Source organism: Canis lupus, chromosome 1, assembly GCF_011100685.1.
Source record: "Canis lupus familiaris isolate Mischka breed German Shepherd chromosome 1, alternate assembly UU_Cfam_GSD_1.0, whole genome shotgun sequence".
Taxonomy (NCBI): Eukaryota; Metazoa; Chordata; class Mammalia; order Carnivora; family Canidae; genus Canis; species Canis lupus.
In genome coordinates this window covers 113,482,839-113,500,464 of record NC_049222.1, presented here as the reverse complement: position 1 = coordinate 113,500,464, position 17,626 = coordinate 113,482,839, and the positions used below count along the sequence as shown (strand labels likewise).

The window sequence follows — 17,626 nt, the reverse complement described above, 5'->3', positions numbered from 1 at the left end:
AAGATAGGTTGGGGTTTCGTTCCCAACGTCGTCAGTGACAAGCTGGTGACTTTGGGCAAGTGATTCCATCTCTCTGAGACTCAATGTGTTCATCTGTCAGTGGAGATGCACACAGTACCCACAGGCAGGGCTGACGTCAGGGTCAAATGAATTCAGATGTGTAAAGGGATTTTCTTTTTATTGAGCTGTAACATACATAATGTACATAATCTTTCATGTACACCTAGATCCTTTATTTTTTTAAGATTTTATTTATTTATTCATGAGAGAGAGAGAGAGGCAGAAACACAGGCAGAGGGAGAAGCAGGCTCCATGCAAAGAGCCCAGTGTGGGACTCGATCTCCGGACCCTGGGATCACACCCGGAGCCAAAGGCAGATGCTCAACCACTGAGCCACCCAGGCGTCCCAATCCTTTTTTTTTTTTTTTAAGATTTTTTTATTTATTCATGAGAGACACACAGAGAGAGGCAGAGATGCAGGCAGAGGGAGAAGCAGGCTCCCCACAGGAAGCCTTGCGTGGACTCAATCCCAGAACTCCAGGATCACGCCCTGAGCCAAAGGCAGACGCTCAACTGCAGAGCCACCCAGGCTTCTCCACCTAGATCCTTAAACATGAATGTTCACGTATTGTCACGAGCCTCCAAATCACCACCCACCAGCTCCCCACAAGTATCCCTCAGCCCCTAGAGATGCCCACTCTTCTGATTTTTTTAAAGATTTTATTTATTTATTCATGAGAGACACACAGAGAGGCAGAGACATAGGCAGAAGGAGAAGCAGGCTCCCTATGGGGAGCCCGATGTGGGACTCGATCCCAAGACCCCAAGATCACGCCCTGAGATGAGAGCAGATGCTCAACCACTGAGCCACCCAGGCGTCCCTACTCTTGCGACTTTTGCCTGTGGTTGAATGTCATCGTCATTCTATTGATGCTGACCGCCTGCCACACGCTGTGCAGCTTGTCCTACTTTCAACCTTTAGGCAGCCTTGGAAGGTGTTTGCTCCTCCAAGCCCCCATGTTCCAGATATGGAAACTGAGGTTCAGAGAGGGGAAAATCTTGCCAGAGGTGGCTTTTGCAAGTGATGACAGAGCCACACCGTGCAACTGGGTGGTCTTCTCGCTTTGCAAATGCAGGTGCCCATGTTACCCCAGCATGGAGCTCACATATACACACACACACACACACACACACACACACATCCTTGCAAAGTTGTGTAATCACACTGGGGCCACCACCAACGACTTGTGTGACTGACTACCTCTTGAGATTTCGTGACCATCCTGTCCTCATGCCCCTTCCCTGTCCCCAGGCTGTGCTGTCAGATGATGGGGTGGGTGTCCAGCTGGGAGAGCCAGACCCCCCGGAGGAGCCTCTCACCTTGCAAGCGTTTGTCCCCCCTCACCAACTTCGGCTGGGCAGCCTCCATCCTCACACTCCTTACCACATCCGGGTGGCCTGTACCAGTAGCCAGGGGCCCTCACCCTGGACCCACTGGCTTCCTGTGGAGACACCAGAGGGAGGTAAGAAAGGGCTGGTCGGAGGCAGATGTCACTTGCAGCCCTGCTGGACCATGCTCACAGCAGTGCCACCCCCAGCAGCTCTTGTCCCCCATTTACCCCATGTGGCCTCAGTCCTTCCCATCCAGTCCCTTGACCCCTCAGCATGGCCCACTGGCATCTCTCCCAGACCTCTTCCCTCTGCTTCCGCTCATGCGAGGCCTGCACAAGTTGCCCACGCGCATGCCCTTTGCACCCTGCCCCTGCTTCCTGGGAACAGGGGAGGGGGTCAGGAAGAGGTGGGGGTGCCAGCTTCCCCTCTTCCCTGTCCTCCAGTGCCCCTGGGTCCCCCCGAGAACGTTAGCGCCTTGCGGAATGGGAGCCAAGCCCTCGTGCGTTGGCAGGAGCCAAGGGCGCCCCTGCAGGGCACCCTGTTAGGGTACCGGCTGGCCTACCGAGGCCAGGACACCCCCGAGGTGGGTGCTGCTGGCTGGGCTGGGGCGGAATGGCTGGGTGGAGGGAGATGGGGAGGACAGGACACGAGTGCAGTTGGGGTAATATGAGACCACACTACACCTAGGAGGGCACATCCTGGGAAGGGGTCCAGGCAAGGGGTAGGGAATGGGAGTGGCTATTTACAAGTCCTTGTGAAAAACATTTCAGTAGACTTACAAATGTACTATCATGATTTTACAGCAGATAATTGTATAACATCTTGAAGAAGGGGTGACTTTTCCTAATTTGCACAAAGGTGGTCTTGGAGCAAGCAGCACCCTGGGTTGGAGAGGTGGGTGGGAGAGAGAGGGTGGGGGGTTAGGAGGGGATAAAGAGAGGAACCTGGGTGGAAAGATGAGGGTTCAGTCCCTCACTTGCTAGCACTTGACGACGGGCTGTGAATGAGGCAATGGCCCAGTCCCGGTGGAGCTGATGTTGGAGTGGGCATGGGGATGGAGAATGGAGGTGGGGGTGACAGTGGGGATGATGGGTCGGAAGAGGTAGGGGTGAAGGGCTAGGGGGTGGGGAGGGGGCTTTGAGAAAGATAGGGACTTAACGGTGAGGGTGAAGTCTTAAGAGTTAGGGGTGGCGGGGTGGGGGCTTTACCTTGATGCTACATCTGGACGTCCTAGGTGCTCATGGACATAGGGCTAAAGAGAGAGGTGACCCTGGAGCTGCAAGGGGATGGGACGGTGCCCAACCTGACAGTGTGTGTGGCAGCCTACACTGCTGCTGGGGATGGACCCTGGAGCCTCCCTGTGCCCCTGGAGCCCTGGCGCCCAGGTAACTCCAAAGTCCTGCTCAGCCCCCTTCAACTGATTCACGAGGACCCTGTCTTGCCCAGATAGCCCTGACTTGCTCCCTGTACCTTTCAATGTTACCCCAATCTGGGCTCTTTTCCTACCCAAAACCTTCCTGAGAGTCTCACCGGTGTCACACCAGTCTTATCCTCTCTGAGTCCTCCCTCTGTCCTTTCTCCTCACAGGGCAAGGACAACCAATCCACCAGCTGGGTAAGGGCTTCACACCCTCTTGCCTCCCTCCTTTGCCTTCATGCCCAGTGAGGACCCCATCACCACAAACATACCCATAGACATTTCTTTCATGTTTCTCAAACTCATCATTCTAATCTTCTACTTCTCGGGTTTGTGTGGTCCTTGATGTTGTCAGGAATGGCCCCCGTACATTGTAGGTACTCAATGAATGGTGGATGGATGGATGGATGGATGGATGGATGGATGGATGGATAGATAGATAGGTGGATGGATGGGTGGGCAGGCAGATGAGCTATCCCCCTCAAATCCATCCCTCTCAAATATTTCTCCAGCAATTCTCAAACACCCTTTGTACCCTCCTAGCACTATTATAGTTCATCTCTTGTAACTCAACCTACTATTCTTAAGGATTCCTTATGTGCCTTCCTGCATTTCTTTGCATACCCTTTCCACACTAATGCCAGCCTTCTGTCCCATTCATCCTATTATTGTCCTTCGTTCCTCACACATGCCTCCCAAACCCAGTGCACACCCACACTTCTCATTCACAGACTGCACACTTTTTACACACTCGCCGTATATCCCACATTGCAAATACTGGAAAATTTTGGATCCACACTATCCCACACTCTTCAATTCTTCCTGCACACAGGGAGTGATGCTCCTTACACATTACTCCCTCAACACTCGCCAATCCTAACCCGTTCCCACTCTGCACACACCCACACCAAACTCCTGGGACACTCAGCACGTACCTACCCATTTCCATCCCTTACATACCCATTCCCACCCTTTGACACCCCATTTCATCTCCTCCCATGCCCACACTCCTCTCACACCAACGTTACATCCTTACCAAAAAGTTGCTCATGAGGTGTATCTAAAATGCCTTAACTACTCCTCACTCACATACCTCTAACTCCTCCAATACCCATCTGACATTCTGTGCACCCTTCTTTTGCACATGTATTTCACTTCTATCCCTCGCTTAATAGAAGCCCCTCCATCATCAGTGCATGTTCCTCAAGACCATTCCTTGGTCGTTTGTCCATGAGCCTCATACTCCTTGTATACTCCTCGCATGCGCTCCACACACCCATCCTACACTCCACACATCCCCTCCCCTGCTCACACAACTTGTGTGTTTTCCACACCCAAGTCCATCTCCCTGGATAAGTAGATGCACCTACCTACTACATGCCTCATTAGATATTTCCACATCTGTCTCCCTCCAACATCATATCTTTGGGTCCTGGGGAGCAGGATCCAGGGCTTCATCCATGACCTGTGTGCCATACCCCCTGACAGTGAGTGAGCCCCCAGCCCCTGCCTTCTCATGGCCCTGGTGGTATGTATTGCTGGGAGCAGTCGTGGCTGCCGGTTGTGTCCTCATCTTGGCCCTGTTCCTTGTCCACCGGCGGAAGAAGGAGACCCGCTATGGGTGAGTTGGAACTACGTGAGTAGGGAGGCTAACTTGGACTGGGATGGAGAGGCTGGAGTCAGGGAGACCATGAGGAGGCTGGTGCGAGATGAGAGATTACCAAGAGTCAGAATGAGGTCAAGGGTCTGGGTAATAAATGGAAGGCAGAAGGTAGAAGTCCAAGTCATACTCAGCAAATGCTGGAGGAGAGGGCGGGCAGGGCTTGGGGTTAAGGGTGGTGTTCGCTTTCACTGTTGTCCGAGAAAGGGGGTTCCACCTGGTCCTGCCCTGCCCTCACCTCCTGCCTATTCCCCCCAGAGAGGTGTTTGAACCAACAGTGGAGAGGGGTGAGCTGGTGGTTAGGTACCGTGTTCGCAAGTCCTACAGTCGCCGGACCACTGAAGCCACCTGTAAGTGAACCTCATACCTCCCTGCCCTGGTGTGGGGATGACAAGTGTAGAGATTGGGGTCTGCCGGGCTTCTTTCGATGCATGAACCCAGAGTTTCCAAAGACCCCGGAATACTAGGATGTGAGAACCATAGACTAAGAACAACAGAATTGTGAAACCACACAGATCCTTAAAATAACAGGGTCCTAGACAATAAGTTATAGAAAGACCAAACTTTAGGGCCACAGGATCCTAGAACAGTATAATGATGATGACGATAATGATGATGATGATGGCAATGAAGAGGACAAGGATGGTTAGATAATTGTAAAGCCAATAATGACAGCCAGCCCTAGCACTTCCTATGTGACAGGTGCTGTTCTAAGTGTCCCACACGTCATTTAATTGAATTCTCACGACAACCCAATGAAGTAGGTAAGTCACTCTCCACTTTCACAGATGGGGAAGCTGGGTACAGAGTGGTTAGTAACTTCCTCAAGGCCACACAGCTTTTAAGTTAGACAGCTGGGCTTTGAACCCTGGTCATTTTGCTCTGAAGTTCATCCTCTTAACTACCTCTTGGAATTCTAGAATGTTAGAGAGTGGAATGGATTTTGGCCGAAACAATCATAGGCTCAATATCATAGACCCTTAAGATCTGGAAAACCATATGCTCTAAGAGCTCTAGACTCTCTGTAGACTGTGGAATTTTGAAGGGTCCCAGCTAAGGAAGGACCTCAGAGTGCACCTTGTCTAATCTCTTCATCTTTCCAGCTGGGAGAAACTTAAATCCAGAAAGGAAAGAGACAGAGTGATGTCTCTTCCCAGGACACAGTGAGAAGGCTGCCGGGGCCCCAGGGAGATATTGGAAGGGGCTGGGAAAGACATTTATTTAGGAGAAGCAAGAATAAGAAGCAAGGAGGTCATGGCGCTCTAGTGGGGTGACATGCAGCAGCAGTTCTCAGAGTGTGATCCAGGTCCCTGAGGGTCCCTGAGACCTTTGCAGGGGGTCCATGAGGTCAAAACTATTTTCATAATAATTCCAAGATGTTATATGCCCTTTAACACTCTCGTTCTCTCACATGTGTTCCGTGGAGTTTTTTTTAGAAGTTCTCTGATGTGTGATGGTTGACACTCTATTGGTTGACAAATGTGTGTTGGTTTATTCTTGTGTTTGAAAAATCTATCCATTTTAATTTTGAATACAGTAAGTATTGATCCATATAATCCCAGTGAATGAAAGCTCTATGTAGTCCTCAGTAATTTTTATTTATTTATTTATTTATTTATTTATTTATTTATTTATTTATTTATTTATGAGACACAGAGAGAAAGAGAGAGAGAGAGAGGCAGAGACACAGGCAGAGGAAGAAGCAGGCTCCATGCAGGGAGCCCGACGCGGGACTCGATCCTGGGTCTCCAGGATCACGTCCAGGGCGGAAGGCGGTGATAAACCGCTGAGCCACCCGGGCTGCCCAGTCCTCAGTAATTTTAAGAATGAGAACAGGTCCTGAGGCCAATAAGTTTGAGAACTGTTGCCATATAGCAATGAAAATAAATTGCAATTACACACAACTAACTACATGACAGCTGTCTCATAGACACTGTGTTGAATGAAAGAAGCCAGACATGAAAGAAAACATAGTACGTGATTCCATGTTTATGATTATATTCCCAAACAGAAATGGCCAATCTATGAGAAGAGAAGTCAGGAAGGTGGCCACTCTTAAGAGGGCAGGTCATGGTCTGTTCTTGACTTGGGTGCTAGTTATATTATTGTGTTTGCTTTGTAGAAATCCACTGAGCTGGGGTGCCTGGGTGGCTTTGTCACTTGAGCATCCAGCTCTTGGTTTCAGCTCAGACCATGATCTCATGGTTCATGAGATGGAGCCCCATGTGGGCCTCCCCACTCAGCTGGGAGTCTGCTTAAAGATTCTCTCCCTCTGCCCCTCCCTGCTTCACTCGTGTGCATTCTCTCTAGAAAGAATAAACTTTTCACCTGGGTGGCCCAGTTGGTTAAGCAGCCAACTCTTCTTTTCAGCTGAGATCATGATCTCAGGGTCGTGAGATTGAGCCCTGTGTCAGGCTCTGTGCTCAGCAGGGAGTCTTCTTGGGGTTCTCTCTCCCTCTCTCTCTGCCCCTCCCCCTGACTCATGCATGTGCAAGTGCTCTCTCTCTTTCTCAAAAAGAAATCACCGAGCTGCTTGATGAGGATTTGTGCAGATTATATTTCAATAAAAAGTCAAGAAATATTTTTGGCAGGACACTGACCAATCAGGGTGCCCACTGGTGCAAGATTATGTGCCAGGCTCTAACCCTTTAGCTGGTCTGGGAGAAGATTCAGGGGGTCTAGAGGAAGAGCGAAGGTGGGATGTGTGCTCAGGGCAGTAGCTGTTTTTGAATGAATGTAGAAATATTTCAATATTTTAACAATGGATACATCCCTCATGATATCCAAATGTTACCTGAGTGTCAGCCCTGCTGCATGGCTCTGTCCACCCCCATCTCCCATGCAGTGAACAGCCTGGGCATCAGTGAAGAGCTGAAGGAGAAGCTTCGGGATGTGATGGTGGACCGGCATAAGGTGGCGCTGGGGAAGACCCTGGGAGAAGGTGAGTCCTCCCCCTGCCCCCTCACCCAGAGTACACACACACACACACACACACACACACACATCCCCCTGAACCATGAAGTCCTTCACTTCCCCACTCCTACCCAGTCACAGGAAATGCAGTCCCCACAAGCCCCCCTGAGGTCAATATCTCCCTCTGGTCCCCCACAGGAGAATTTGGAGCAGTGATGGAGGGCCAGCTCAACCAGGATGACTCTATCCTCAAGGTGGCTGTGAAGACAATGAAGAGTGAGTCTGTACTTGTGTGTCCATGTGGATGGGACCCTTACCCCATAACTGTAGGCCTTTTCCCTATGCCCCCAACGAGGCAGAAGAGCAGAAAAGTGAGTAGCAAATTAGCCCTGTCACAGAATCCCAGGGTTTCTGGGCAGGAAATGGAGTCCACACTAGGTACTTCAAAAGAAGGAATTTAATATGGGGACCTTTACTACAAAGGCATAGGAATGACATGGAGCAGCGAGGCCACCTGGAGATTAGCAGCAGCAAGGCCTGAAGGGCAGAGGGAGGAAGTGGTGTCACCAGAGCCTACGGCCGGGCACACATGGTGGGATTTGGGATCACAGATTTAGGGGCTGCCTTGTGGAAGCTTGAAACACACAGCTTTCACCAAGGCAGTGCTGAAAGCAGTAAGGGACAGGGTGAAATACCCTGACTTCTCCCCCTCCACCCTCCCACCTGCCAGTCTCCCATCAGTACTTCCCATTGGCAAACTCCAACAGGAAAATAGTATGGAAGGGAGCCTGGGAAATCTAGTTTTTGGGGATCAGCCCCCTGAGTTACCTAACAGAACAGGGAAGGTCTGGAATGAGGCACACCTGGCTTCATTAGCCAGCTGTGTGATCTCAGGCAAGTGACTCTGCCTCTCTGAGCTGCCTGCCGTTCATCTGGAAAAAAAGGATCATAATGTCCTTGTTTCCTAGGGTGAGCCAAAGCACTTAATGCTGGGAACCGTATGTAGTTATGTGCAATGAATGTGGAGTGTGGCTGTATTATTTACATGGTCAGGGACGGTGGGAGCCAGTCCAGGGTCACACAGCACAGGAAGTCTGGGACCAAGCCCCTTCCATACAGGGAAGAGGCACTGAGGGTCAGGCTGCCGCTGGTGGTGAGGGAGGAAGGATCCTTTCTGCATCACTGGGGCAAAAAGCCTGGGTTGTGGGGTTATCAGTCTCTCCCCATTCATTCATTATTGAGCACTTCTTACGTACCAGGTTATGCTCTTCACCTCGGTTTGAATCCCAGCCGTGTGACCTTGGGCAACTCGCTTTGCCACTATGAGCCAGTGTCCTGAGTTATAAAAAGGGAGAAATCGTATGGATCCCCAGGGAAGCAACCTAGCATGGTGTGTGCACAGGGACCTCAGAGCCGGACCACCAGGCTTCTGATTCTGCCTAATTCACTTGTAAGCTGTGTGTGCCCTTAGGCAGATTTCCTGACCGTTCTGTGCTTTGGCTTCCCTATCATTAAAACAGGGAGAACCTCAGAGGGTTAAATGAGTTAATATATAGAAAGTGCTAGAGTGTGGCACCAGGTACTTAGTAATCATGTTTGATGAAGAGGATGATGATGAAAGAGAGGAGGGGAGAAAGGGTCCTCCCTCCCCTCCTCCTTATCCACCTTTCTCTCTCCCCCAAGTTGCTATCTGCACAAGGTCGGAGCTGGAGGATTTCCTGAGTGAAGCTGTCTGCATGAAGGAATTTGACCACCCCAACGTGATGAGGCTCATTGGTGAGGGAGGGGCAGATTTAGGGGGCTCTACAGGCCCCATTGAGGCCACTCCAGAAGGAAGACCCCTCCCTCTGGCACTGGGAAGATCAAACCTCTAGGCTCTCTGCTTCCCCCTCCTTCAGAATCAGCAAGCTCCCCTCCTCCTTCTTTCTCTCAGCTTGGAATGTGACCTCTGACCTTTCCCAGAAATAGCTGAGGTCCCCAGGAGGGCTCTGGAAACTTCCCTGGGAACAGTGCTACAATCGGCTTCTCTGAAGCTTGGTCCTTGCCACCCCACCCGTCCCACCCCCAACAATTTGGAAGATTTGAGGGGGAGGGAGAGACAGAGTGGAGGGAGGGGATGTCTTCCCCTCTCTGTCCAACTGGAATGACAGGGGCTGCCTGGCGGTGGGGGGGGCTCAGGCGTCTGTTTCCAGGGTTCCGAACGAGAGGGCTTCCCGGCACCGGTGGTCATCTTACCTTTCATGAAGCATGGAGACCTGCACAGTTTCCTTCTCTATTCCCGGCTTGGGGACCAGCCAGTGGTGAGGGACGTTTCCTTGTCTGGTCTACAGGTGTTAATTGAGCACCTGTTAGGTACCCAGCACTGATCAGACCATGGTGACCAAGAACTTGCCCTCATAGAGCTGTCTGCCGTGAGGGGTCCAGGCAACAAATAAGTTAACAAATAAGCAAGATAATTTTAGGTGCCAGGAAGGAAATAGAGTCAGATGAGCCACAGAGAGTCCAGGCAGTTAGTTTGGGTGGACAGAAAAGGTCTTACTGAGGAGGCAATCTTGAAGGAAGAGGCAACCAGCAGGAGGTGGGGAGACCTGGAGGGAAGGGGTGCTGGCAGAGGGCACAGCATAGGCAAAGGCTTAGAGGTGGGAACAAGCATAATCTGTCTGAAAACCAGAAAGGAGGCCCCTTGCTGGAGTGAAGGTCACATGTCCCAGGCAATAACATTAGATCAACTTGGTGGGGAGGGCAGGAGGAGATTGTACAGGGCCTTATTGGAAAGATGTTAGATTTAATTCTTGGAGCCATGGGACACCACTGCAGGGAAGAAGGGAGGGAGGAGTGCTGGATCTCAGGGTCTTGGCCGACCTCGACTCCCTCCTGCTCTGCCCCCAGTTCCTGCCCACTCAGATGCTGGTGAAGTTCATGGCAGACATCGCCAGTGGCATGGAGTATCTGAGTACCAAGAGATTCATACACCGAGACCTGGCCGCCAGGAACTGCATGTGAGTGTTGAGGCTTGCAAAGATACCCCCTCACTCTCTCCTTCAGGGAGCTGCCTCTCTCTTCCATTCCAGGATGGAAGATGGGTCTAGACATACATACCCTTCAGGCAGGCCAGAACTCAGGACTGCGATAGAGAGGTCAGCAAAGGGATTGGAGGAGCCTTCCTGGAGGAGGTGTGCCTGGAACTGAGATCCTGGAGAGGGGTACTTGGATGTGGAGGAGAGGCAAGAGGGAAGGTTCAGTGGGTGGCATGAGATGAGCAAAGGGGCAGAGATGACCAATGATGGTGGTGGCACTGAAGCCTCATCTCTGTCTCCCTCCCTGCTGAGTGTCTTGCCTGGGGCTGCCCTGAGGGAGGCGCCACATTGAAGAAGGGGACCAGACACCACCACCACCCCTGCCCTGCCAACAGACATGCCAGAAAATAGGGCAGAACTAAACTAAGGTGAGGGTGGTGTGTGTATATACATACCTACATATATACGGTCCTACCCGTCCAATCCATATTCAGATTCTTCAGTTTTCCTCCAAAATGTCTTTGAGGGCTGTTTTATTTTTGCACCAAATCAGGATCTATTCAAGATTCTTTTCCACGGAGTTTGGTTGTTACGGCCCTTTGGGCCTTTTTAATCTGAAATAGCCTCCCCTACCACCACTTTTTTTTTTTTTTTTTTTTAAGATTTTATTGATTCATTCAGGGGAAAGGAGTACACATGTGTGCCAGGGGAGGGACAGAGGGGGAGGGAAAGGGATAAGCAGACTCTGTGCTGAGCGGGGAGCCCTATGTGGAACTCAACACAGGGCTCATTCTCATGATCCTGAGGTCATGACCCAAGCTGAAACCAAGAGTCAGATGCTTAACCAACTGAGCGACCCAGGCACCCCCTATGTTTTATATTTTTACAGCATATACTTTGGAAGAGACCAGGCCATCTCTCTTGTGGGATGTGACATATATGTATGTGTTTCCTTGTGGTGGCATTTGCCTTATTCCTCGTTTCCTGTATTTCCTGTTAAGTAGAAAATGTATGTAAAGGGTTCAATAGACTCAGTGAAATGGAAATTCCTTTCCTTCTGCAACTTGGGCTGATCCTCATCAAGCCCCCCCATGGAACAATGACATTGAAAATCAGAGTAGACAACCCATTGCGGGGGTTTTTTGTTTTTATTCATTTGTTTGTTTATTTTTTAGACAACCCATTGTTATGCACCTGTGCTTTTTTTTTTTAAGATTTTATTTATTTATTCATGAGAGACGCACAGAGAGAGGCAGAGACATAGGCAGAAGGAGAAGCAGGCTCCATGCAGGAAGCCCGATATGGGACTCGACCCTGGGACTCCAGCATCATGCCCTGAGCCAAAGGCAGACACTCAACTGCTGAGCCACCCAGGCATCCCACACCTGTTGCTTTTAAGTTAAAATATTAAGAGGCTCCTGGTCAGTTCAGTTGGTGGAGTGTGCGACTCTTGGTCTCCAGGTTGTTACTTTGGGCCCCATACTGGGCATAGAGGTGACTTAAAAAAAATCTGAAGGGGTACCTGGCTGGCTCAGTAAGTAGAGCATGCAACTCTTAATCTCAGGTTGTGAGTTTGAGCTGCATGTTGGGCATGGAGCCTACTTAAAAAATAAAAATAAAATAAAATATTTTCTTAAAAGGAAGTTCTTGGGGCACCTGGGTGGTTCAGTTGGTTAAGCATCCAATTTTTTAAAATATTTTATTTATTTATTCATGAGAGACACAGAGAGAGAGAGAGGTAGAGACATAGGCAGAGGGAGAAGCAGGCTCGCTGTGGGAAGCCCGATGTGGGACTCGATCCCAGGATCACGCCCTGAGCCAAAAGCAAATGCTCAACCACTGAGCCACCCAGGTGCCCCTAGCCCACGTCTTTGTTAGCTTGCTTTTTTTTTTTTTTTTTTTAAGATTTTTTTATTTATTTACTCATGAGAGACACAAAGAGAGAGGCAGAGACACAGGCAGAGGAAGGAGAAGCAGGCTCCATCCAAGGAGCCTGATGCAGGACTTGATCCCAGGAATCTGGGATCATGCCCTGAGCCAAAGGCAAACGCTCAACTGCTGAGCCACCCAGGTGTCCCTAGCCCACAACTTTGTACATATTGGTTAGTTCCTTTTTCTTTGCTCTGTGGTATTCCTTTATACAGATGATGTCCCACGACATTCTGTCTCTTAATCTGGGTGGCGGTTACATGGGTGTGTTTATGAAACTTCATATGGAGGGAACAAGAAACAATACATTTCCCTTCCATCTGGGGTTGACAGATCCTCACCCCCAAGGACAGCCAGAGTGGGAAATGGAAGCGGAGTCTGAGAGTTGAGGGCAGGCTTCCTGGTAGAGGAGGCAATGCGGTCACCCTGTTCCTCTCCCCAATCTGGGCAGGCTGAATGAGAACATGTCCGTGTGTGTGGCGGATTTTGGGCTTTCCAAGAAGATCTACAATGGGGACTACTACCGCCAGGGACGCATCGCCAAGATGCCAGTCAAGTGGATTGCCATTGAGAGCCTGGCTGACCGTGTCTACACCAGCAAGAGTGATGTGGTAGGTGCACCCTTGAGAGGAGCGAGGGTCAGTGGCCTGTTCATCACTCACTGCAGTGGGGAAGCACAGGGGCCTGACCACATGGGCTAGGCATGTCTGCGGGTGTGGTGGGAGTCTGTGAACGGTGGTGTGGACATGCTGGGGATATATACAGGTTCATGCGTGCATGGTGGCAAGTTCATATAGGGGACATGTGGCCAATTTAGGTTGGGAGAGGCAGAGGTAAGTATACATGTGTGTACAGCCAGGGTGTGGAGGGTGACACATGAGACCATGTGTCTATGAAGTGTGTAAATGTGTGCATGGAAGTTACCTCTGTGAGTGTGCAATGTACCAAGATAGCTATGTACACATGTGTACATATATGTGGGTGTACCCATGAACCTATGTGTTGGGGGGTGTCTCTGTGCAGGAGAGACCAGCTAATTCTCTCCCTTCTGCCCCCCCCCACAGTGGTCCTTTGGGGTGACGATGTGGGAGATTGCTACACGGGGCCAAACCCCATATCCAGGAGTGGAAAACAGCGAGATTTACGACTACCTGTGCCAGGGAAATCGACTAAAGCAGCCTGTGGGCTGTCTGGATGGACTGTGAGGATCCTTAGGACCCCCTCACCCACCCCCGTCCCATCCTAGATTTCACTCCAAAACCCAGAGCACCCCACATGGCCCCAACCCTCTAAAACTTGCACAGAATCCCTCAGGCTGTTCAGGAACCCACACTGAGACCCCCCCACCCCCAAAATTCTAATTCACCCCAGACTCCTGAGCACCTGTATTTCTCCAGTGCTCTTCAACACCCAGGACCCTCTGCCAGCCCTCCAGTTTGCCATATTGGGCTTCTCCAAACTCACAGGTCTCCTCTGAGATATCCTCAGGATCCTTTAGGACAGTGCTTACCAAACTTTGCTGTCTTACAACACGCAGAGGAGAGCAGAACATTTATCCAGCATTTTGAGGGCAAAGTCTGCTCTAGCAAACCCTCCGTAGAACACTACCCAATACCCAGGGAGGTTCCCCAAGACCCTTTCCAGCTCCCGCATGTCCCATGACACCCCTTGGAAACTCTTGAGAATTCCCAAACCCCAAACTGCTAAGGTTCCTTCCAGTTCCATAAAATGCCCCCAAACTCCCAGAATGCTCCCCTTCTGAGCTCCTGCTCAGTCTCCCACCCCTCATTTTGCTGCCCTAGGTATGCCCTGATGTCCCGGTGCTGGGAGCTAAACCCCCGGGACCGGCCGAGTTTCTCAGAGCTTCGGGAAGATCTGGAGAACACACTGAAAGCCCTGCCCCCTGCCCAGGAGCCCGAGGAAATCCTCTATGTCAACATGGATGAGGGTGGGAGTCATTCTGAACCACTTGGAGCTGCTGGAGGAGCTGACCCCCCAACTCAGCCTGACCCCAAGGATTCCTGCAGTTGCCTCACCGCGGCTGAGGTCCATCCTGCTGGACGCTATGTCCTCTGCCCTTCTACAGCCCCTGGCCCCGCCCTGCCTACCGACAGGAGCTCCCCAGCTCCTCCAGGGCAGGAGGATGGAGCCTGAGACATCGCTCCACCTGGGACTCCTTCTCAGGACCCAAGCTAGGCACTGCCACTGGGGGAGCCTCCCCCCCAACTATTTCACCACTCCAGGCCTCATCCTCGACTATAGCCTTCTCTTCCTACCCTATTCCACTTCCATCCCAGATGGATCTTCTCTTTTCTTCATGCCTTAGTGTCCCCATGTGTAAAAGGAAGCGGTTGGGCTGCAATCCCTAGGGGTCCTCCCAGGTCTCATATTCCAAGATTCTAGATTCTAAGGTTCAAAGAGTCTAGATGTAAAGGTTCTAAGTTTCAAAGATGTTATTAGTCTTTGGCTCTAAGGACTTAAAATCCCAAAGTCTCTAATTCTAAAGTGCAGGACTTAAAATCCCAAAGTCTCTAATTCTAAAGTGCAGGACTTAAAATCCCAAAGTCTCTAATTCTAAAGTGCTAAGGTTCCAGACATGGAAGTTGTGAGGCCTATATTCTAAGGTTCTAAGAGTCCATGGCTCTAGATTTTTCTGATTCCAGGATTCTTTTTTTTTTTTTTTTTTTGATTCCAGGATTCTTGATAAAGCCCACAAGATTTTAAGTTCTGAAGCTCTAAGATTCTAGTTCTAAGACCCAAGGCTCTATGATTCTAGATTTTGTTTTTCTAGGGTTCAGAGTCCTCAGAGTATAAGATTCTAGATTCTGCAATTCTAGACATGGAGATTCTAAGGCCTAATGTTTTAAAATTTGATGTTCTAAGCCTCTTAGACTGTAAATCCTCTGGCTGTAAGACTCTATATCGTAAGGCTTCTAGATTTTTGTCTTCTCAAGTTCTAAGATTCTAATAATGGTTAATTATAAGTTCTAAGGCTTTATGATCCTTGAAACTCTTATTATGAGATTCTGGATGCTAAAGATTTAAGATTCTAAAATCTGCCATTCAAAAGTTCTAAGAGTCTAAAGATGGAGGCCCAGAGGTCTAATGTTCTAAGATGTGGTGTTCTAAGACTTAGTCTAAGAACCTAGATTCTGTGTCTAAGATTCTAGACCATATGCTTCAAGATTCTAGATTATTAAACTCTAAGATTCTAATGTTGTTCTGTTCTATGTTCCAAGACACTCTAGACTCTATCGGTCCAAGATTCTGGATCCTTAGCATCTAAGGTATAAGACTACAGTTAGTTGTGACTAGCTAGATACCAAAGTTCTAATCATTTCCAGTGTTGGATATATTTAGTTTCTATGTGGCATTCCACCTGCCTAGGATTTTAGTTAAGGGTCCAAGAATCTACAGTTCTAAGTCTTAAGATCCTAGGCATTGTAGTTCTAAGATTCAAATACTGTCAGATTCTAAAGGTCTATAGGTCTAGAATTCCAAGGGATGATTCCAAGGTTCTAATTTTATAGATTCTTCTGTTTGACTCTCCCCTTCTGAGCCACCTCTGCTTCCTCCTCCCCTTAAGCCTGTGCAATAATGCATTAGGGATGCCTCCTTTCCCCAGGGGGCAATTTCCCTCCTTTTGGGCCATGCTGCCCCCGCCCTGAGCCAGTCCCTCAAGCCCCCTGTACAGAGGTGTGGACTCTGGCACTTCCAGAGGGGCTCAGATCACATAAAACTTTATAACCACACTTCTGTCTCCTCTTGTTTCCACTCAGCTGCCATGTAGCCCCCTCTCCCTGGCAACTTCCCATCAGTAAAAAGAAAGGTTTGGCGGGGTCTTGGAGTTCTTCCTTTACAGAGAGGGCAGAAATGAGCATCCATATAAACAAAAAGACATGCAAACAGCAGCCTCTCCGAAATCCCTAGTGAGGAACAGGCACTCAGAGACTCAGTGTCAGACACACTCTCCTCCGCACCCCAAAGTAGCAAACCCATTAGGATATACTCAGGCATACCTGGCCACGAATAAGAGAGATGCTGAAATTCAGACACTTGTAGTAACAGATGCAAAAGATTACACAGACACAAACATATTTACAAACATATGAAAGGCAGATATACTCACCAGGGATAGGAAGAAACCCGAGTAACACAGATTACAAAGAGTACACACAGAGCACAACAGGTACTCACAGACTTAAGTGTTCAAATTCACAAGAAAACACAGGCACAGGACACCTCCGATCATCACGGGCCCACAAAGGGATTCCTGCCAAGGCAAACCCACTGTGCTTTGCATGCATCCTGGGCCCGCGATCCCGGGTGCACCCGGCAGCACATGGAGAAACCCTTGCCAGCGCCCGGACGCCCCCCGGTGGCGGCTCCTGAGAACCGGGGATAGTTCAATCCCGGCCACAAACTTTTTTTAGAACAAACCCTTGTGGGAAGCTGGGAGGAGAGAGGAAGTCGGACGTTGGCGAGGGGCGGGGTGTCTGGACTGGAACCTCCGGGCCCACGTGAGTGTCTGCCCCGATTCTGAGTGGGTGCTGTGTGTCGGGGTTGCCGTGTCAGCTCGTAGCGTAACTTGTCCTTTGTCTTTATCATTCGGTGCCGCCTGCCAGTGCGGACCTTAGCGGCCCCTTCTACGTTCCCCTTAACTGATGCATCCAATCTGACCCACGGCCACTTGTTTATCTCGTCGCGTGTGTTTTTGTCCAAGTAGAGGTGGTGTGCGGCTTCCGTGGGCGTAACGGTGCGGCTTAGCGGGCAACGGGCGTTTGCATCGCACCCCCCCCCCTTTGTGTATCTTTGCAGAAGTTTTGTGTGTTTTGAGTTAAGAGGCAACAGGTGGTGGTGCAGCGCGGTAGACACTGCGAAACTCTGGCGTTTGCCCTTGCAGCGTGAGGCTGAACTACCAACCTGTGTGTCTGAACTTGTCAGTCTCAGACGCCAAACAGCCAGAACTACTCGACAGCGGTTTAGAGGATTTGGAGTGGAGACCCGCGAACTCCTGGAGGTCTTCCCGGAGGGGAAAGGCTCTATGGTCGCGCGCAGAGCGCCCACTCCACGTAAGATCCCAACCGTAGAGAACGGCGGCGGCGAAGCTATGACCGTGGCAAGAGGCGCCCCTTGAGATCAAAGGGAAGAGGGTGCGATTTCCTTTACAACTTTTCTCCCGTGTGTTTGCTTAGCCTCTTTCAAACCCGCGGGACTCTCTGAAGCCAAGTTTCCTTTGCATAAAGGCGATGGAGTTAGAAGATGGATAATTTATCTACTTTATCTCGCCGCTCCCCGC

The 17,626-nt window shown here is 50.2% G+C and overlaps 2 protein-coding genes and 2 long non-coding RNA genes across 9 annotated transcripts in view; 2 read left to right on the top strand and 2 right to left on the bottom strand.

Moving 5' to 3' along the window:
- Positions 1 to 11,645, bottom strand: part of LOC119867515 — a 13,323-nt gene extending 1,678 nt beyond the window's left edge. Inside the window, exons 1-3 of one of the 2 annotated variants that reach the window (XR_005354618.1) lie at positions 8,638 to 11,645; positions 8,210 to 8,313; positions 7,263 to 7,918 (exon numbers count right to left, since the gene is read on the bottom strand). This is a non-coding gene — a long non-coding RNA (uncharacterized LOC119867515). Of the gene's footprint in view, positions 1 to 7,262; positions 7,919 to 8,209 lie in introns of both variants that reach the window. The other variant, XR_005354617.1, reaches the window with a different exon arrangement.
- The window catches only part of AXL (AXL receptor tyrosine kinase), a 26,719-nt gene extending 11,177 nt beyond the window's left edge, over positions 1 to 15,542 (top strand). For 2 of the 4 annotated variants that reach the window (XM_038528812.1, XM_038528811.1), the window contains exons 7-20: positions 1,313 to 1,523; positions 1,836 to 1,975; positions 2,627 to 2,777; positions 2,980 to 3,006; positions 4,297 to 4,429; positions 4,727 to 4,818; positions 7,314 to 7,409; positions 7,580 to 7,657; positions 9,065 to 9,157; positions 9,560 to 9,681; positions 10,271 to 10,380; positions 12,779 to 12,938; positions 13,392 to 13,528; positions 14,130 to 15,542. In XM_038528812.1, coding sequence (XP_038384740.1) covers positions 1,313 to 1,523; positions 1,836 to 1,975; positions 2,627 to 2,777; positions 2,980 to 3,006; positions 4,297 to 4,429; positions 4,727 to 4,818; positions 7,314 to 7,409; positions 7,580 to 7,657; positions 9,065 to 9,157; positions 9,560 to 9,681; positions 10,271 to 10,380; positions 12,779 to 12,938; positions 13,392 to 13,528; positions 14,130 to 14,481 — 1,902 coding nt within the window. In that variant the 3' untranslated portion in view covers positions 14,482 to 15,542. The remainder of the gene's footprint in view (positions 1 to 1,312; positions 1,524 to 1,835; positions 1,976 to 2,626; positions 2,778 to 2,979; positions 3,007 to 4,296; positions 4,430 to 4,726; positions 4,819 to 7,313; positions 7,410 to 7,579; positions 7,658 to 9,064; positions 9,158 to 9,559; positions 9,682 to 10,270; positions 10,381 to 12,778; positions 12,939 to 13,391; positions 13,529 to 14,129) is intronic. The other 2 variants (XM_038528813.1, XM_038528810.1) reach the window with 1 other exon arrangement.
- Positions 14,956 to 17,626, bottom strand: LOC119867529. The gene is made up of 2 exons (XR_005354619.1): positions 16,768 to 17,626; positions 14,956 to 16,600 (listed from the first exon to the last, which is right to left on the bottom strand). It is a non-coding gene; the product is annotated as an uncharacterized LOC119867529 (long non-coding RNA).
- The window catches only part of HNRNPUL1 (heterogeneous nuclear ribonucleoprotein U like 1), a 37,073-nt gene continuing 36,275 nt past the window's right edge, over positions 16,829 to 17,626 (top strand). Inside the window, exon 1 of one of the 2 annotated variants that reach the window (XM_038528815.1) lies at positions 16,829 to 16,847. The gene's annotated coding sequence lies outside the window, so the exon portion shown is untranslated. Of the gene's footprint in view, positions 16,848 to 17,350; positions 17,481 to 17,626 lie in introns of those variants that run through there. The other variant, XM_038528818.1, reaches the window with a different exon arrangement.